General features: G+C 57.0%; 1 protein-coding gene across 1 annotated transcript in view; it reads left to right on the top strand.

Moving 5' to 3' along the window:
• Positions 1-9,554: 9,554 nt before the first annotated feature.
• The window catches only part of JAM3 (junctional adhesion molecule 3), a 101,570-nt gene continuing 90,353 nt past the window's right edge, over positions 9,555-20,771 (top strand). The window contains exon 1 of the mRNA XM_023584933.3: positions 9,555-10,146. Coding sequence (XP_023440701.2) covers positions 9,570-10,146 — 577 coding nt within the window. The 5' untranslated portion in view covers positions 9,555-9,569. The remainder of the gene's footprint in view (positions 10,147-20,771) is intronic.

Here is a 20,771-nt window from a genome sequence, read left to right on the forward strand (position 1 = left end):
AAAGGCCCCAGGAACCCCCCTCCCCCCTATAGATCCAACCCCTTCCCCGCCCCGTGCGGAGCCCTGGGCAGCCCCATAGCAGCTCTGTAGAACGAAGGAGTCCCAAGGTCAAGGTGACTGCCAGGGCTCCCCTGAGCGGACCCAGAGCTAAGCGCTGGGAGGGAAGGTGCAGAGGGCGGGAAAAGGGGCTGGGGAAGGCGACCCATCCCAGTGAAAGGCAGGTAGCGCGGAGCAGATGGGCCAGGGAGAAGCAGAAGCTAAGTGGGAAGAGACGGGTAAACAGCAGACACGAGCCACCAGCCAAGCATATGCTCCTGCAGCAGGCACCCAGCACCCAGGCACGGCTGGGGTGCGGGAGGGACCGTGGACCCGCGGGGAGGGGGCACTGGGCTGGCTGTAGGTAGACCGCTGCCCGGTCAGAATTACTAACTCCATAAGGCTCCAAGGAGCCCAAGGGAAAAGGAGCTGCACCCAGGGCTGGCAAGGAAGGGGCGGGGGGGCAGGTGCTGAGGCGGGTGCCCAAGAGACTGGTCTCTCGCGGAAGAACCGTAGTTCCCAGATTCGGAAGCAGGGGCCGGGGCCAGCCCGGAGCCCCCGGAGCAGAGACCCGGTAAAGCCGAGCGGGCCCAGGAGCGGAGCCGAACCGGGAAGGGCTGCCTCCCCACCCCGGAAGCGCGGGCGCCGGCGGGGCTGCCGCGGGCGGAGGGGGCGGGGCGCGGGGGCCGGGCTCTGGTGACGTCATCCCCGGAGCCCCGCGGGGCGGGGGCGGGCGGGGGCGGGCGGGGGCGGGCGCGGGCGGCGCGCGCAGGCCCCACCCCGGCTGCGCGGCCCGGGCTGCGTCTGCCTCGCTCGCTCCAGGCCGGGGCTTCCTGGCCCAGCGGTGCGGAAAGCCGCGTGCCGCTGCAGAGCTGCGGAGGGGGGCTTCCCCCGTCCCCCCGAGTCACAGCCTGCAGAAAGCGGGGCCTGGGGTGCCCCAGAGTCACGGCCTGCGGGAAGTAGGGCGGGCTCACCTGCGGCCCCCGGCCGCCACTCCCACCTTCTCCTGGGGCAGCGCGTCCAAAAAACGCTCACCTGCTTGGCAACAAACCGGCAGTCCCGCTGGGATTGCTTCTCCGAACACTGCCCCAGGAAGGAATAACTGCAGGAGCGAGAACGCCCCGGCTTTAGCTGAACTCAAGAAAGAAAAGCCCTGCGCCGGGTCTGGAGACTGTGCCAAGCCCCACAGCCTGCCAGCCCTCCTGCAGAACGGCCCTGTACCTCTCGCATGCTCTGCTGGACGTAAGCCAACCCCGTGCCGGCTGCTGGCCTCGTCCCCACGCTGGCACGGGTCCTGGCCCCCTCCTCCCCTCCTTCAGGGCTGCCCCAGCCTGGAGCAGCTGCTGAGGCTTGGAGCATTCAGGCTCTGAACCAGGAGAGGTCGGTCTTCCCATGCCCACCTCAGATGTTAAGGTGTGGTTGGGGATTGCCTAGGGCAGCCCACCTACCCGCTCGGGGTGGCACGGTGCCAGGGCCAGCCCCGGCCTGTCTGTGCAACTCACCACACCCCACAGGGCTCCTGTTCTGCACTCAGCTGCTTGGCACAGCCCCGGGCCCAGGAGCGTAGAGAAGCATTCCCGCAGGCAGGCCGGTGAGAGCCCGGGGGCCCGGCATGCCCAGCGCTGACGCTCAGCTCAGCCCTTCCAAAGCAGTCAGCTCGGGGCGGCGGAGTGCCTGGGGGTGAGGCTGGGACCAGCGAGAGGAAAGCAGGGGCTGGGAGTCAGACTTGCACTCTGGTTCACCGAGCCCTGGACAAGAGGTTTATCAGGCCTGGCAAAAGCAGCGTTCAGGCCAGTTCTCACAGGGAAGTGCCACCCCTAGCTTTGCAGGCTCTAGAACTTACACGTGAAACAAATCGCCCTAATGACCTCATCGTCATGCATATCATGGTTTCCAGTGTGCTTCCTTATAGCTTAGCAACATTCGCATGGTGGAAATAAAGCAGATAGTTTTTTTTAAATGAAATTTTTTATTGTCTTTTTTTTTAAAGATACATAGATCACACAAAATGTTACATTGAAAAATATGAGGTTCCCATATACCCCACTTCCTACCCCACCCCCCACTCCTCCCACATCAACAACCTCTTTCATCAGTGTGGCACATTCTTTGCATTTGATGAATACATTTTGAAGGACTGCTGCACCACATGGATTATAGTTTACATTGTAGTTTGCACTCTCCCTCAGTCCATTCAGTGGGTTATGGTGGGATATATAATGTCCAGCATTTATTCCTACGATATCATTGAGGACAACTCCAAGTCCCGAAAATGTCCCTATAGCACACCTTCTTTTCCCTCTCTCTGCCTTCAGCAACTCCCTTGGCCACTGTCTTCACATCAATGATACAATTTCTTCCATTGCTAGAGTCACAATAATTCTATAGTAGAATACCAGTAAGTCCGCTCTAATCCATATTTTATTCCTCCATCCTGGGGACCCTGGGATGCTGATGTCCTTTTAATCCATTTTATGGATGAGGAAACTGGGTTTATGGAAAACCTATTGGATATAAAGCACATGAGGATATACAGATGAGCCACAGGCTTATTATTATCATGGCTAAGCTTATCACCAGGCTCCCCGACTCCTAATGTTCCAATCCTTTCCCCTAAACTACACGTCTCCACATACTACAAAGGAAGAGACACAGGCAAGGGACCAGGGCAAGTGGTCCCCAACCATCCCACCCATGGCTGCTCAAGGAGGGGGTGAGAAAAAGAGAGAGCAGGGAAATTTGTGCCCTGGGGAGTACTCACTCCAGCCTGTGAGTGAAGGACTGAGGGTGGTGAAAACACAGGGATGGGGTGGGGGGTGTCAGTTTGTTTGCACAGTGTGCATATAGACTGCACTTTAGGTGTGTGCATATGCTGTGTGCACATAAGGGGGTGTGAGGGAAGGGTGTGTGCATGAGGGTGCAGTGATGGTGCAGCATGTGGGTGGACATGAAGTATAGAGGAGGAAGGTAAGGGTGTTTCCAGTGGAGATGAGAGCCGCGCTGTATGTGTTTTTCTGCCTGACTGTAGGAAAGGAGGGATGCAGACAGCCTCAAGGAATATGCGTGTACACACGAGCCTGTGTGTATCAGCTCCTGGGTGTGGCGATGGGCACAGTAAGTGTTAGCAAGACCAGCACCCTCTAGAAAGGCACTTCCTGGAGCTCCCCCCAGGACTCTGCATCTACTGCTTCTGTCCTCTTTTTAAAGGAATTTTTAGGGGATCTTCCTCCCTGGGGTACAAAGGGCAGCACCAAGCCCCCGCAGCCACCAGCAGCCTCAGCTACCCTGCAGCACCTCCCCCTGCACTCCACACCCCTCCCAAGGCTGCAGAGGACCTGGAGAAACCTCTGTCCAGAGCAGATCAATTATAGCTAATAACATTTACATTCTGGCCTGGATGTGCTGAGGACACCCTGGGAGAGAGGAAGGAAAAGGTGGCGTGGATTCCGAAAGAGGGACTTGGAGTGAGCAGAGCTAGCTCAGAGCCTGAAGTATCCAGGGACCCTGATGCCCGATTTGGGTTTGCAGAGGGGGAGTGAGAAATGGCTCACCGCAGAGCAGGCCCCTGCTCCACATCTCTGTGCACCCACCCTGCTCCACCAGCAGGGCCCCTTCCAAGGACGTGCAGGAGGCAGTCCCGTGGGGAAGGTGGCTCTGCTCTCCTACCGCTCCCGGGGTTTGGCCTCTGCTGAGCTCTGCCGGGTAGAGCTGAGATTTATAGAAAGTTGCAACCTCTGCCTTAGAGGGGCTGCCTCAGCTTCTGGTGCGGATGGGGGTGCTTGTTTCGAGGAGCCACCGCCGCAGTCCAGAGGGGAGGAGTAGCCCTCTGGAGGGACCGCAGGTCTGAAGGGGAGCTGGGCACGCCTGGCTGCGGGAACTGGGGGTTCGGGGCGTGGCCCAGCAGCCGAGCTTTCAGGTCCCAGCCCCTTCTGTGGGCTGCAGCATCTGCGGATTGTAGAGGACACATTGGGGCAGGTCAGAGCTGGAAGCACCTCAGAGGACAGTTTCCCAGCCCCCTCATTTCAGGGAGTAGAGGCGAGAGAGCTGAGACCCCAAGGAAAGAGCAGGGGTTGGCCAAGGTCACAGAGCTCACGCGTGGACACAGGGACATTACAGCCCCTGTACGAACGAATTGGTCTGTAGTTTGGTAGAACTTAGACATTTTTCAGGAGAGATGGCCAAGCGCCCTCTCTCCAAATGGCAGCTTTCCCTCATCCTTGCAGATGGAAGGAACACTATCTGATTAAAATTCAGCTGCATGCCTCTTGCTGGAAAATGCAGCATGCTAGCCACCCGTGCCGGGTCCAGCAGCTGCATTGCCACTCTCAAAACGGGGCTTCTCACCCCAGTGTCCACGGGCGGCGTCCTGGGGCTCACCGACCCTCTCAGGCTAGAGGCAGGTCTTGGAGTGTCTGCACTCCGGACATTTGCGTCAGGAGAGAGGTTCATAGCTTTAATCGATTTACAAAGAGATGCGTGACATTAAAAAGGTTAAGAATCATTGCCTGAAAGCGCCAGGAATCCAGCTCTGGAGAAATCGGATCTTAGCAATCAGTTGCTAGGCACCTTAACAGCATTCGGAGACAGGGAAGAGTTGACGGGGTTGTTTCCTCGAGTTGTGACTGTGTATTTTGGAATATAAAAGCACTTCTAAGTGCTAGAACATCGAGTTGCCCCCTAGTAAGGGTTCTTGTCTGTTCGTTCACTTAGGTGTCCCCAGAGCCTGGATCGGTACCCAGGGCAAACAAAATCTGCCTCATTTACCAGTCTGTGTAGTACTTCTCTCACCGGCCCACTCCCACTTGGTCTCCAGCAATCTCAAGAATGACAGTGATTAGTCAAGAGGTAGGAATGACAAGAATCTTTTTTAAATTCCATTTTGAGCTTCAGGATCTTTCAGTCTATTCAGTCTGACCAAACCCCAAACCCAGATCTCCAGGCACCCGGGAACCTCATCCCACATCTGCCCAAGAATCTTCCAGAAGCCTGCTCCTAAGCCTTTCTCAGGACAGAAAGGAGAAGATGCAGAAAGCAGGTGGAGACAGGCCCCGCCTGCCTAGGCAATACCGTGCCTGGACGAGAATAGGCCGAGGAGCCGCCCTCTCAGGCCCTGCATCTCAGGACTTGCGTTTCCAGGTGAGAAAAGGGCAGAGTTCTAAATCTGAGCAGCATCAGCGTGGGCCCCCGCTTCCCGGCACGCGTCAGCCCCCTCTGCCTCTGCAGATTCTGGTTGGTCCTTCCCATCTTTGGTCCACGAGGGATTCAGGAGCTGGGGTGGGGGCGGGGGGCGGGGGCAGGGGACGCTTGTGCTGGACAGTGTCCCTTTCAGGAGCAGCAGCGGGGCTTCTCCTTATCTGCGCTGCCCCCTCCCCCTCCTCAGCCTCGTCTCTGCCACATTGGCGCCGCCTGTGGCGAAAAGAGCTCTGAGAGGTGCTTGTACAGCTGCTGCTTCTGTCTGGCACTAAAAATAGCCTCCTCTCTGCTGATGTCCAGCTCAGGACTGGGCCAGAGCTGTGCAGTGGACTCACAGGCAGTGGGGAGCAGAGGTGGAGCAAGAGACACCTGCCCCCAGGTGGGCCAAGGGCAAGGGAGAAGGAAGCAGGGTGGCAGGTCTCAGGGGACCCGCATCTCACCTGTGATCGCAAGAGACACCTGCCCCCAGGTGGGCCAAGGGCGAGGGAGAAGGAAGCAGGGCAGCGCGGTCTCAGGGAACCCGCATCTCACCTGTGATCGCCCGTCTCACCTCAGGGACTCCCTTTGGAGGGGAAGAGGGTTTCTCTTCCCTGAGTTCTGGGGGAAACGAGGCATCAAAGGTTCAGTGGTCTGACCTCGTCCAAGACAAAAATCTACCGTGTGTGAAGTACTTAGCAGGTGCCAGGCATTTTAAGCTCTCCACATGTAAAAAGTAACTGTATGGAAGGTATTATTATTATTATTATTGACAGTTGGAGAAACGAAGGCCAAGGGACAGTAACGTTACCACAGCACATTCACTGTGCCAGAGTGTGGCAGGGCCAGAGCTGCAGCTCACACATAAGGCTGCACAGGGTGGGAGTTCCAGCTCATCCGTACAGGGTGTGGGGGGGCCTGGGCTCCACTCACACCTGCAGGACGTGGGGGGGCCTGAGTTCTGCTCAAAGGTATGAACGGGGGGGGCCTGAATTCTGCTCACACTTACAGATGTGGGGGGGCCTGGGCTCTGCTCACACCTGCAGGACGTGGGGGGGGCCTGGGCTCTGCTCACACCTGCAGGACGTGGGGGGGGCCTGGGCTCTGCTTACACCTACAGGACATGGGGGGGCCTGGGCTCTGCTCACACCTACGGGACGTGGGGGGGCCTGGGCTCTGCTCACACCTACAGGACATGGGGGGGCCTGGGCTCTGCTCACACCTACAGGACGTGGGGGGGCCTGGGCTCTGCTCACACCTACAGGACATGGGGGGCCTGGGCTCTGCTCACACCTACAGGACATGGGGGGGCCTGGGCTCTGCTCACACCTGCAGGACATGGGGGGGCCTGGGCTCTGCTCACACCTGCAGGACGTGGAGGGGCCTGGGCTCTGCTCACACCTACAGGACGTGGGGGGGCCTGGGCTCTGCTCACACCTGCAGGACGTGGGGGGGCCTGGGCTCTGCTCACACCTACAGGACGTGGGGGGGCCTGGGCTCTGCTCACACCTGCAGGACGTGGGGGGGCCTGGGCTCTGCTCACACGTACGGATGTTGGGGGGGCCTGGGCTCTGCTCACACCTACAGGACGTGGGGGGGCCTGGGCTCTGCTCACACCTGCAGGACATGGGGGGGCCTGGGCTCTGCTTACACCTACAGGACGTGGGGGGGCCTGGGCTCTGCTCACACCTACAGGACATGGGGGGGCCTGGGCTCTGCTCACACCTGCAGGACATGGGGGGGCCTGGGCTCTGCTCACACCTGCAGGACGTGGAGGGGCCTGGGCTCTGCTCACACCTACAGGACGTGGGGGGGCCTGGGCTCTGCTCACACCTGCAGGACGTGGGGGGGCCTGGGCTCTGCTCACACCTACAGGACGTGGGGGGGCCTGGGCTCTGCTCACACCTGCAGGACGTGGGGGGGCCTGGGCTCTGCTCACACCTGCAGGACGTGGGGGGGCCTGGGCTCTGCTCACACCTGCAGGACGTGGGGGGGCCTGGGCTCTGCTCACACCTGCAGGACGTGGAGGGGCCTGGGCTCTGCTCACACCTGCAGGACGTGGAGGGGCCCAGGCTCTGCTCACATGTACAGACGTGGCGGGGCCCAGGCTCCAGCTCCGGCAGTTGGTCCAGAGCCCACACGCCAGTCACTGCCACCAGTCTCCACGGAGGCCCCAACCCAGACAGATGAAAACGGGCTGTTGTTGAGGAGAGAGGGTCCCAGACTTGGCCCAGAGCAGAGCAGCATGCAGCGAGTTTCCATGGCGTCCTAAGGCTCTGCCTTCTACAAAAGCCCGTTGTTACCTTGGAAGCCACACTCCCAGGCCCAAAGCCACTTAGCCACTTCCTCAGTCCCTCCTAGCTGCCCTTCCACTCTTGTGTGTCTCTGTATCCCCATATTCCAGAAGGGAGCAGGGCTTGCTAAAGCTCAGCTAACTTGGAGGAGTAGAGGAGAGGGGGGCAGGGGTGGAGAGTGGGAGAGCAGCTAAGGACCAAGTTACTTAAATGCTGAGAGTATAGCTGATTTGGATTTGAAAAGACAGGGGTGAAGGGGGGCGGAGAGATGGATTTAAAGGGAGAGAGAAAAAGGAAAGGAAGGAGAGGAGGGAGGAAGAAGAGGGAAAAGAGAGATGACTGAGAGAACCATGGGCTGCCAGCTCACCTCTCTCTAAAGCTGTGGAGGCTAGAGGCAGGGCTGGACTGGCCAAGCCTGAGAAGGAGCGAGATGGAGAGAAGAGCTCCGGTGGCAGGCACAAGCCACCGGAGGTGTCAGCAGGACAATGGGGAGGAGAGAAGGAGTCATGGCCCCAGGGCCCCAGGGACCCTGCACACTCTGCTCCAGTTCTGTCTTTCCTCCACGGATACTCCATGGATCTTGCCTTGTTTAAAGCCATCTTCCCACAGAGCCACTAATGCCATTAGCAAAACCCATTCATAAATCTTGCATGGCGTCCGGAGCTGCCTGCTATCCAGGAGCGCAGAGCCAGCTTCAGTGGCCCTGTGTAGAGAACTGCCGGACGGACGTCTCCAGCTTCAGAGCAAGACCCTCCCCTTCCTTCCGGATTCCCTTACGAGAGGTGGGGAGGGGGCATCAGAAGACACAGCCAACTCAGGAGAAACTGGGGAGGGGAAAAGGAGGCCGAATGTGTTTGCAGAGGACCTGTGAAGTGGCTGGCATCTGCCAAGCTCTTCTTGATGGCGTTAAGCAAAGGCCCATAGAGTTACCCCCTTCAGAGGACAGAGCATGCGCTTGCCTGAGCCTGGATGCATGCCTTTGCTAGCTGCGTGTTTGGGTGTCCGTGCTTCACGGGTTGAATGTATGTGCAGGCACGTGCATGTGTGTGTGTGTGCATGCAGGTGCAGGTGCATGCATGTGCATGTGTGTGCATGTGTATGCATGCATGTGCATGCAGGCTCTGTCCAAAAAGCTGGTGACTCAGTGCAGAAGGGAGCTTTCTGATCTGAAGCTCTCATATTTGGCTATTTTTATCTCCTCCCGTCTCTTGGTCCTTTTTGCCCCTGGTCTTTTTCCAAAATGTAGAGGAATTTGGGGGCTGTCGGTGCTGCGCGCCCTTATGCTTTGAAAGCTTGGTCTGAGAGGTGGATGCCCATGGGCAGGCAAATGCACAAGTGGGGCTCCTGGAGGCAGACGGGCCTGCTCCGGTCTGTACATGTGGCTTATGTGTGAAGGTGACAAGGCCAGAGCCGTGTCCCTGGCACTTCCACACTGCCTGCCCTCCACTAGTGGGGAGGGTGGGTACAGCTCCCCATCTTCATATCCACCACTGCCTCCTCCTGCACCCACACTTGCACCCATGCATGCATGATTTGATGACTCTAGTGTACACACTGGGAGGGAATGCACAGCCCTGGGCCCCTGTCCTGGAGCATGCCCTGACCCCTTCTCCAACCAGCCACCTTGTCCTCAGCAAACACCTGCGAATTCAGGTCCACGAGGGATCTCTCCACCTGATGGTCAGCAGGGAGTCCATGCTGCTGTGCTGGGCTGTCCTCCGACTCATCCCAGGTGGCCCCACCCACCCATCCCCAGGAGCCCCCGCCCCTTCCCCCACTCCAGCAGTCAGCTAGCTGCCAGGGGCCAGCCTCCTCTTTGGGTGCAGGGGGCTTGGTGACACGTGGAGGGGGTGGTCATGGGCCAAGTGTGCTGCCTCCTGCCGTCCCATCCCTCTGGCCCAGAACGAGGGTGAAGGGAGCGTTTTGATGCATCTCTTGGGCAGCCGTGCCCAGCAAGGAGGCCAACGTGGCTCCCCGCGAGGGCACCCCAAATTGCGCGACTCGCCATCTGCCCCCTGGGGGCGGGGTGAAGGGCGCACATTGTTCTTTTCAGGGATCTAGAACGTCCGCATGGCCCTCACCAAGGATTCTGTCCAGACCCGCAGCCCAGAGAGACACCCGTGCCGGGGAACAGGCCGAGCCGGTCGCAAACGCGCTCTCGCGCCGCCTCCAGGGCGACGCCCTCGCCGGTCCGGTCCGGATCCCGCTGCCTCTCCCCTCCAGGGCGCGTCCCCGCGCATGCGCACACGCCACGGGTGCACGCACGCCGGCAGAATACGTGGAGGGCACGAGTGTCCCGGGCCCTGGTGGGCTCCCAGGTCCCATCTGGCAGTATCTGAGGGGGGCTGGAACCCAGCACGTGTCACCCCCTGGGCTGGCAGGGGGCCGAGCCAGCCCAGCAGGGGGGCACCTGCAGGGAGGCAGCAGGGCGCCCACCCTCCACTCCACAGACGTCTGGGGGAGCCCGTGCTCTGTGCCTGTCGCCGTGGAGGGCGGCCACCGTCCCTGCGCAGCAGGGAAGGCCAGCCTCTGTGCCATCAGCCTCAGGGAGCGTGCCCTCGGCCACATCTGACGGGACCCCCAGGCGGAGCACCTGTTTCGTCCTTCACCGAGAGGAGGGCAGGTGGCTTTGCCCGGGCCTTGTGCGGTGAGTAGATTACAGCAGGTGCAGAAGGAGCGCCCAGTGGGGAGGCCCCTGTGGAGGGCATGGCCCGGGCCCCAGGCGGTGAGCGGCAGGGGCGGGGCCGGCTGCAGAGGGCACGGAGGGAAGGGGCAGGCTGGGCCGGCGGGCGCGCTGGGTTCTGCCTTCGCCATTCTCCAGCTGTGTGACTCTGACAGCAAAGAGAAAAGGGAAACGTGGGTGCCTTCCAAGCAAAAGTACAGTGGGGACAGCAATACCCTGCAGTGGCTTCCAGGACTGTTAGTCAGCCAAAGGGGTGTCGATGCAAAATACCAGAAATCTGCTGACTTTTTAAAGGGCATTTATTTAGGGTGGGAGCTTACAGTTACCAGATCATAAGGCATGAGTTACTGTCCTCACCGAAGCCTTTTGCCACGTGTTGGAGCAAGACGGCTGCCAGCGTCTGCCAGGGTTCAGGCTCCCGGGTTCCTCTCTTCCCGGCCTTGCTTCTCTTTCCTCACAACCAAGCTCCTCTGTGTGCTTACTTCCCAGGACTCCAGCTCAAGACTCCAGCCTCCCTTCTCTGTGGTGCAGTTTCCCCGAGACCCGCTCACTGACATGGCCCAATCAAAGCCTTAATTGTTATTGAATCAAGTAAAAACGAATCCTCTGAATCCAGGATACTCTAATAAGCCCAGAGGAAAAGACCAGTTTACAAACATAATCCAGTATTTCTTTTTGGAATTCATCAGTAACATCAAACTGCTCCAAAGACTAAATCAGAGAATGCTCTGAGTTACTAGTTCTCACCCTTAGCCTGTTTAAAGACTGAGACAGTGTGGTTGCACTCAGGAGACAGTTGTCAATATCTGGAGGCATTTCTGGTCATCATCACGACGGCGGGCAAGGGCCGTGCTCTTGGCATCTACTGGTTGGGACCAGGAATGCTGCTAACCCTCCTACAAACAGGACAACCCAAAAATTCAAAGTTAAATCGTGCCGCCTGCTGAGGAACCCCGGGCTGTAGAGCTTGGCTTCCTCCTGCAGGCCAGGAGGAGATGACATTTCAGCAGGAAGGGACATCCTGAAACCCAAGGTTTAGAAACAATGTTTGGCTAAGTTGTGACACGTCTGGAGTGCTTGGGGAAGAGGCTGCTGCAGATACGCAGATGAGCAAAGTAAGCCTTGGGAAGGAACAGAGAGGAGGGCCCAACTTCCTGGAGCGGAGAAGAGCAGAGTTAAGTGAACCTGCTGGGCTGGGGAAAGGGAGGGAGGGAGTAGGGTGACACTGAGGGCTGTGGCCTGGGGACTGGGTGGGTGGTGGGCCCACCCATCAGAAGCCTTTGATGGCAAGATTCCATTGGGAACTGCACCTCTCCCCCCTCCGCAGGGGGTTTCGCGGGCCAAACCACCTCCAGCGGTCTGGGTGCCACCATGTCCTCCTGTGCAAAACACTCCACTCCTTCCCCGTGAAAGCCTCGCCCTCCAGAGACCCCTCGGCACAGCCTTCCGTGCGGTGGGGGAGGGCATGGAGGGGCCCCCAGAGAAGCCCCCTCCCTTCCCTGCAGCCTGGCCGGGGATGGGTGGAGATGGGCAGGCGGTGAAGGAAGGAGGAACGTCCCCAAGGCCTCTGCAGACGAGCCGCAGAGCAGAAGAGCCGTTCTGAACTCGGGGTGCCCAGGCCAAATCGGCGGCTTGTAATCATCCTGACTGGCAAGCCTGCTGGTATTCTGGGCAGAGAAGAGGGATTTGGGGAACCCCCGGGCAGACTTGATCATCAGGGAAGCCAGGCGCCCCTGAGTATTCACTTCCCCCTGGCCCCTCGATCTCAACCTTTTAATGAGCTCTAAAGAGAAGTTAGGAGAATGGGTGGGGGACCCCCAAGCAAACAGTAACTCAGCAGGTGGGCTGCTGTGTGAGCGTCCTGTCTTGCCGGGTGGGGAAGATACTAACGTGGTTTAACTGGGAAGGCAGAGAACAATCACAGGACAGTTGAACAGGCAAATTGATCCAGAGCCTCTTGGGACCTGATGCCAGTCCCTGAACCTCAGAAACCTTCAGTCACCTCCTCCGTGATAGAGGACTTCCACTTGTCTGGATTATGGGCGGCTGTGGCATTTCGGATTGATGGGTGCTCATTGCCTGAAGCCCTGTGTTAAGAAGGATTCTGAGGCAGGATTCAGGCTTAGCAGAAAAGCTGTGGTCAGTTTGTGAGGCTTAATAATAATTGCTTGCTTGCAACATGCTTGCTCCTTATTAGCCATTCCTGATTAAAGGCAACCGACTGGGGTCATTTCTATGTTCTATAATTCTTTCACATTCTCAAATTCCGTAATGCTGTGACTTAAATGTTAAATTTCCAGGCACCGACTTGAAGCACAATAAGTCAGAGGGGGAAGAGATTTGTGTGGGTTTGAATGATCAGGGAAGGCTTTGGGAAGGAGGTGGCACTTAAGCAAGGCCTTGAAAATGGGGAGAATGTGACTAGCTGCACAACAGGTGGGAGGACGTTTATTCATGCGCCTGAAAATGGAGCTGATCAGGGCATGTTCTTGGTACAGGAAGGAGGAGGCCGGCATGGCTGGAAGAGGCTGTGTTTATTTGGGGCAAATAAGATAAGATATGTGAGGCTGGTTATGAATAAAAACAAGAGCAAGTGCCTTCCCCTGCCTGATCTCGTTTGACCCTCACAATAGAGCAACATTAGGACTACTGCGAGCCTTCGCTTTTAGAAGTGGAAGCAGGATCAGAGACGCACAGTGACTTGGTCAGGGTCACACAGCGTGTTTGCAGTCGTCAGCTTTCTGCTCTGTAGCTGCCTACTCTGAAAACCCGACGGAGGAGTTAGGATTGCTCTGGGTTCTGAAAGAGGGCGGGGCCAGCCACATCCTGCGGAAGGTGCACCTTGCCCCAAGGAATCGCTCCTGTGAGCAAGCCGGAGCGGAGAACAACCGGGAAGGGCTGTGGCTCCCATGGAAGGCTACTTCCAAGCCCTGAAAACTCCCCTGGAAGCAACTCGAAGGGGTTGTCATGGTGGGGGGAAGGGCAGGAGGTCCTTCCTGGAGGGGGCGTTAAAGTCCAGGGAGGTGCAGGCAGGATTCGATTCCACAGCCCGAGCACAGGCGCAGCACCAGAAGGTGGCAGCTGGAAGGAAGCGGAGGAAACTCTGCTCAGCCTCGCCCGGGCCACAGCCTGGCCCCTGGTGGCGTGCTGGGGAATTTCTTTCTTCCCTGGTCTTTTTTTTTAATTGTCTTTTTTTTTTTTTAAGATGCATAGATCACAAAAAATGTTACATTAAAAAACATAAGAGGTTCCCACATACCCCTCACCCCACCCCACTCCTCCATGTCAACAACCTCTTTCATCCGTGTGGCACATTCATTGCGTTTGGTGAATACATTTTGGAGCATGATGCACCGCATGGACTATAGTTTACATTGTAGTTTACACTCTCCCCCAGGCCATTCAGTGGGGTATGGCAGGACATACAGTGTCCAGCATCTGTCCCTGCCATGTCATTCTTGTTCCTTTCCTCCGTTCCCCTGCTAGGACTTATTCTCAGGTCTCCTCCTCCCGTCCCACGCCCTTGAACCCCACGCGCCCCGCAGCACCTCTTCGTGGGGCAACCTGCAGATGGGAATCTGGGGCCCAGCAGGAAACACGCCTGGCCCTCCCCACCTTCCTCTGATCCCGTCCCACTCCACCCAGGACCCTCGAGCCCTCCCCGCCAGCCTCTCTGTCCAGCCGTGAGGGCCCCCTGTGCAGCTTTCTGGCCCTGGGGAAAGGGCAGAGTTGTCAGGTCCAGGGGTCCAGGAGCCAGCCACCCCCACCCCCCTCCCCTCTCCTGCAAAGCTCCCACTCTCCCTGCAGAGTTCAGTGCAGCCTGATTTGCTAACTTCCCAGCCCCTGAGCAGGGGAATTGCCCTGACCTAGGAAACCCCTCCTCAGCCCCCTTTCCATCCACTCATGCCTTCTTGCTCTGGAGAGCAGCTGGTCACCGCGCCTTAGCCTCACCTCCCCGCCAGCTCCTTGGACCTGGGGCCCGAGGGAGCGCTTCCCTCCGGCCAGCAGTGCAGGAGGATGTGCCGGCTCCCAGCGCCCCTCCCGCCCTCTTGACCAGGCCCTTCTGGAAGGCCCTGGCTCTCAGCAGACCTCTGAACTTTGCTCTGATGAATCTGGTGACCCAGTGCCAACATCCTTCTCCTCCTCTCCGAAAGCATCCCCGCCCCCTTCCTCTTTTGCTGTGTCTCTTTCCTTTTACATGCCCATACACACACCCATCATTCCAGGCCTTATCTGGAGCTGTCAAGGACAGAATTGGTGTTGGGATAGGAAAATTGGCTCCAGTATCAGGGACAGGGGATGCAAGGATGCATCTGTCTGCCTGAAGAGCGAGGGGGGAGCGAGCCGAGAGGGCTGGCTGTGCCAGCGTCCCTGGGGCGGCCTGCAGCCCGCCGAGCTGCTCAGGGGCACGCGGGGCCCCAGCCCTGGGGGCTCCAGGTGCCTTCCTGCATCTCATGGCTCCTTCTGACTGTCCAGGAAGGGACAGTGCACCCCCAGGGGCAATGGGCGTTCCCATGGCCTTCACCAAGCTAACCTGACCTCTGCCAGTGGGAACACAGCGGTGACGGCCTTTAGTCCCGGAAGGGCTCCTTGCGAGGGAGGGCAGCTCCAGCAAGCCATCCGGCCTGACGCTGGCCTTCAGGAGGGACGGGAAGAGGCAAGAGCTGGGTGGGGGCAGCCCCTCTGTTCATTAACAGAGTGAGGTCCCAGTTACGTAAAGTCCCACCAGACTTGGGATCAGCGATGACTAAAAAAACACTTTCCAAAGACAGTTGGTGATCCTCCAGCTTCCCCCTCCTGGTGAGAACTGCCTCCACAGAGAGGGGGGCCGAGAAGAGGCTCAGGGGCCCTGACTCACCGCAGGCACACGCACTCCCCAACATGCTTTCCCAAAACAGTTCCCCACCCACCCATCCACCTCCTACGGGTGACAGAGATGAGCGCCCCAGAGGGCTCGCCAAGTTCGGGCCGGGCGGAGCCCAGGGCACACCAAGCGGGGGTGCTCCCACAGTGGGCAGGCCCAGGGGGTGGCAGATCCCCGCCCCACTCAGGAAAGTCGCCCAGACCCTGCCGTGAGCATTCAGTTGTTTTCCACACAAAGCTCTGAGCCCCAGTTAGCCCTTTCTCTCTCCCTGTTTTCATGCATCTGCACATCCATCCGTTTATCTCCCCACTCATCCAGCAAATATTTTTTGAGCTCCTGCTCTTTGCTGTACGCGGTCCTGGCATTGGGCTCTCAGAGACATCGTCTGCTTCTCTGCGGAGCTTGCCCTCTAGCTGGTGAGAAAGACAGGCAAAAAGGCTCAAGTGGGAAGAGTGTCTGTGCCAGCAGCGCCGAGAGGACACACCGCCCGGCTGGGGAGGGGTTGTTCATGGAGCCGCGGTGGGAGGATGCAGCTCTAGGCTGGGATGGGAGAAAGAACGGCTTTCTCCTTCATTCAGTAGGGGCCTGTGCAGTGTGGCTGTGGCTGAAGCACAGCATCGGGCACACGCAGCGAGTCTTAACGCAACGTGGTGTCCTCTCCTGGAGGGGGCGGCTACTACAGCCGGACGCGTGACGCCGGTGGACCCTGAAGCCCACTGAGCCCCTCCGAGCACCCCTGTGGCCTCCCCTGCAGGGCTTGAGTGGGTCAGGGGAGACCCAGGGGAGGTCAGAGCGAGGCCGTGGGAGCCCTGGGCTGGGGTTGATCTGAAGATGGAGAGACACTGGAGGCAGAGGTGGGGAGGGCAGGCCGAGCAAAAATCAGACCAGCCAGCAGTGCTCCACGGAGACAGTGAGCGTCCAAGGAGCATGATGGATACAGCCTACTCCCAAATGTTTAGAAAGTGCCTAGACAGACAGGGGGCTGGGTATGTGGATGGCTGGATGACAAGGGAAGGAGGAAGGAAGGAAGGAAAGACAGGGAGGGAGGAAGGGAAGAAACGGCAAATGTGGTGAAATGTTGAAAGCCAGGGTATCTGGGTGGAGATTATATTGGGGATCACTGTGTAGGTTTCTTATTATTTTTGCAAAACTCTTGTGCTTAACATTATTTAAAAATAATTTTTTTAAAAAAAGAAACAGTGATTCATGTAGTGAATTAAAATAAAATACGGGCTTCTCAAACTGTCCTTCTGCCCCAGCACCTCCCACCCCGTCCTTGCAATGTGGGGGCTCCGCCCAGTCCTGCTGCATCCCCCGCTCCGCCCTTAGCAGTGGGGGGCTCTGCCCAGTCAAGCTGCCCCAGCACCCCCGCCCCTCCTTAGCAGTGGGGGGCTCTGCCCGGTCCTGCTGCACCCCCTGCCCCATCCTTAGCAGTGGGGGGCTCTACCCGGTCTTGCCGCACCCCCACCCCCATCCTTAGCAGTGGGGGCTCTGCCCAGTCGTGCTGCACCCCCCGCCCCGCCCTTAGCAGTGGGGGGCTCTGCCCGGTCCTGCGCCTCCCACCCTGTCCTTAGCAATGGGGGGCTTTGCCCGGTCCTGCTGCGCCCCCCGCCCTGTGTTAGGCCCTTTGATGACCACCCCTGATACCTGCTGGTACAAGGTAAACCGCTTCTCCTCCACCCTCCTGGTCCTAGCTGGGTTTGCCCCGACAAAAGGAAAGCACAGCCCCCTCCCCATCTGGGCCAGCCTCCAGAGCTGCGCTCCTGTGACACTCCACGGCACTTCTGGCGCCCACGGCCGCCTGCCTCCCTCCGCCCTGGCCCTGAGGCGACCCCCTGACCCTGCAGGCCTGCGGCTCCCCCTGCTCCACGACCCGCGAGTACTACGGAGCTGCTCTCTCCTGCATCTCTAGTACCACTCGCCCTTGCCACTGTCCATAGAGAAGACACTTACACCTGAGTCCACAGGAAGGAACGAAGTGCTGGCACATGCCCCAAGCTGGACGAACCTTGACGACATCGTGATGAGTGAAGTAAGTCAGGCACAAAGGGCAAATCTTACACGATCCATCTATGTGAAACGCTGAGTGAGCAGAGTCCTAGAGACAGAAAGCAGATTCCAGGTTACCGGCGGGGTTGGAGGAGGAGGGAGGAACGGGGAGTTATCACTTAATAGGCACAGAGTTTCTGTCGGGGGTGATGGGAATGTTCTGGAAATAGTGGCCCAGAGAGGTTAAGCATTTTTTCCTCGGGATCACAGAGTTCATAGAAAAGCAGGTTCCGGTTCCATGCTTGCCCCCTTGGACCTTGGGTCGTGTGGTTCTTTCATACTTACTGCCCTCTTCTGTTACTGGAGCACCGGGGCGGCCGTCCCCTGCGAGGCGGCTCCCTCTGCAAAGCAAGCAGAGCACACAGCCCTGTGGCCCCAGACCCCAGGGCCCGCTCCCCGCCCAGGCTCCCTCTCCCGCCTCTTTTGGGGTGACTGCTTAAATGCTCCTGAGGAAGGCACGAAATCGCCCTCCCAGACTGAGCCAGTTTCACCTTGACCCTGTCCTGTTGGCAGTATTTGGAATTCCTATGTCTGTTCTTTCCTCTTCCTCACCCCACCCAAAGGCTACGCAGCTCGTTATTGTTTTATATACCCGTGGGGCGTCTCTGTTTACAACAGCACGCTCGTAAAATTCTGCGTGCAGAATTCCCTTTAAACAGCCAAGCCCTGGACACCGAGCGATCAAGCATTCGGCGAGAGCATTCACCCTGGGAAATGCCTGGGCCGGAGAATGAGGAATTGTAATAGCAAGAAGCGACCGCGAGGTGGTGCGGCGAGGCTGGCGAAACGGGCCGCCAAGGCCGAGGGGACGCAGCCTCTGCCTCGGCGCAGAGCCCGGGCTGGAGAGCTGTGCTCGTGGGTGGGGTCCTGGGATGGAAGGAGACTGTCAGCGTGATCTTTGCTCTTTGTCCTCCTCCTCTCCTTTCGTGAACCACCTGGGGCCAAGAGCACCTGGGGGCCACTGCAGGTGGATCCTGCCCCAGGGCCCGCCCCTGGGATGAGGGTGGGGCCTTCCTGGTGCAGGAGGAAGACCTGGGGGGCTGCTCAGCAACGGGAGGAAGGCTGGCGCCGTCTGTCTGTCTGAGTACATTTGTGTGCATGCGTGTCCTTCTTGAACGCTGAGAGACTGGTTAGTGGGCAAGGGTCAAAGATGGTCTTTTCTTAGTCTAGTCGCTCTCTCGGGAACAAAGCCAATTCCTGGAGGAAAACCACACATGGGTATTTGCTGCTGTCCCAGAACTGAGGGGTGATCATAAGAGGGGTCTTGGGTGCTTCTAAGGACAGAAGAGCTTCCTTCTGTTCTCCATCCAAAACCAATCTAGACCTACCATGCAAATCAAAATTTCTCCCAACTCCATTCATATCTGCTGTTGAAAACACATTCCCACAAATGTCCTCCTCCAGACGCTCAATAGTTTTCTGCAAAATACTGCTTAGAAACACACAGATACAAATACGTATATCTCCATCTTCACCTGGATGGAGTCACATCCACCCTCTCCTGGGCTCCTGCCATGTGAGAATCCCACAGGGAGAGTCGCAGGCCTGAGGATCTAGAGTTCTGCGCACAGAAAGGCAGACACACGTGCACACACATGCCAACAAACTACCGCGGCAGGCTCAGTCAAGAACAGCAATCTCCACTGCCGGCAGGGGCCCGTCGCCATTGAACTTGGGGTGGGGAGGCATTGCTCACTCTGCACCCTGGTTCTGAGCTCCGTGTGATGGCGATGGGAGGAAGAGGGAAGAGGGAAGGAGGAGAGCCTACCAAAGTATCATACTGCAATGCCTCCTTCTCAGCCGGGAAGGCCCAAGGAGCATAAGAAGAGTGAGCCTTTGGTTTGGAATTCTCTGAGAGGTCAGCAAAATGGGAGCCAGATACACCCAGGAAAGGCTGATCTCAGCTGGGGTCAGGAAGGACTGCCTCAGCCCTTTGAAGGTGGCCTTTAGCAATCAGCCAAGAGACAAAGTTATTGCTAATGCCAGAAAGAGAAGTTATGTGCAGAGGGGTCTGTGTGTGTGAGAATGTGTGGGGAAATGAGGGAGCAAGGCAGGGGGAGAAAGGGGGAAATGCAGAGATGGAAATCAGTTATTGATAAAGGGGTGCAAGCAAGGGAGTAAGTCAGAGAAGACAGAAGCAGAGGGATATATGTAAGGGATCATGAACTTAGAAGGGGAAGAAAGGAAATAAAATAAACAAAATATTAAACTCCCATCCTGGGGAGTTCTACATTCTCAAACAGAGGGACAAGAATCTCTTGAGTACATAGGCAGTGCCTAATAAAAGAAAACAGACCAGCATGTCATGTCCTCAATATTAATGCATGTAGCTAAGATACTTACTCTTGAAAACTTGGAACTTTGTGGTCACCATAGGTTCCAAGGGGAGGGGGAGAAAAGAATAGGTGGAACATAAGGCATTTTTAAGGGCATTGGAATTGTTCTACATAACTTCGAATGAGGGATACAGGCCATTATACACTTGTCAAAACCTATAAAAGTGTACGATGCATCATTTAAAACGTAATGTAAATCATTGACCGTAGTTAGTAGAAGCACTTCAATATTTGTTCCTCAGTTGTAACAAACGTACCATACTCTTGTAAGATGTTATTAATAGGGGAAAATGTGAGAGGGGGAGGGAGTGAGGTATTTTCTATGTGACTTTTCTGTAATCTAAAGCTCTTTGAAAATAAAGTGAAAAAAAATAAGACACTGTGGGAATATACAGAAGAAATTGTTAAATATACATAAAAGATAATATCTTATGGTGATGAGAGGCTTAATGCAAAAAAAATTTTGGGCTTTGTTTACGGGGAGGTTTTGGATTACAGAAAAGGTACAGTTATGGCAGGGGAAGATCACTGGTGCAAGGCGTAGATGATGATGGGGGTATGTGTAGGGAAGGGTGCACCTGGGGCTTGCCACTATGGAATATGAACATGTTCATGTGGTCATGGGGTGTTATCTCAGAGGGGTGGGGACCCACACAGTAACCAATAAAATGTTGAATTTACATCCTGGGGAGTCCTGCTACATTCTCTAGTAGAGTGGCAAAAATCTCTAGAGTACACAGGCAGTGCCTAGAGAAAGAGGACATAACAATATACCAGGTCCTTGATATTAAAGCTTGTACTTATGAAACCTTATTCTTGTAAAATTGAAACTTAGTGTAGAATTATATATTGCCCAAGAGCTACCTCCTGAAAGTCTTCTTGAGCTCAAATGTGGTCTTTCTCTGAGCCAAACTCAGCATATAAACTCACTACCTTCTTCCTGGTTTGGGACATGACTCCTGGGGGTAAGCCTCCCTGGCACTGAGTGATTATTACCAAGTGCCAGCTAGCAGTGATTTGGAAAAAGACCTTGAGCAAAAGGGGGAAATATTAAATACAAGTGAGTTTTTATGGGCAAGAAACTTCAAAGTGAGTCAGGAGGTCATCCCAGAGGTTATGCTTATGCACATCTCAGGAGGATCTCACTGACTGCCAAACAGTGCCTCAAGTAGGGGGGCTCCTGAAGGCTCTAGACACTATAGGCAGGAAAGACAATCCCAGGAAGTCAGCACCCTGTCAGTGGTCCTTTCCTTGAAATATATGATAACCTATATTCCTGGTGTATCAGAGTTAGACTCATTTATAATTTTCCTACACATGGCTCTTCTGCCCCATTTTTA

Source organism: Dasypus novemcinctus, chromosome 27 (assembly GCF_030445035.2).
Source record: "Dasypus novemcinctus isolate mDasNov1 chromosome 27, mDasNov1.1.hap2, whole genome shotgun sequence".
Classification (NCBI taxonomy): Eukaryota; Metazoa; Chordata; class Mammalia; order Cingulata; family Dasypodidae; genus Dasypus; species Dasypus novemcinctus.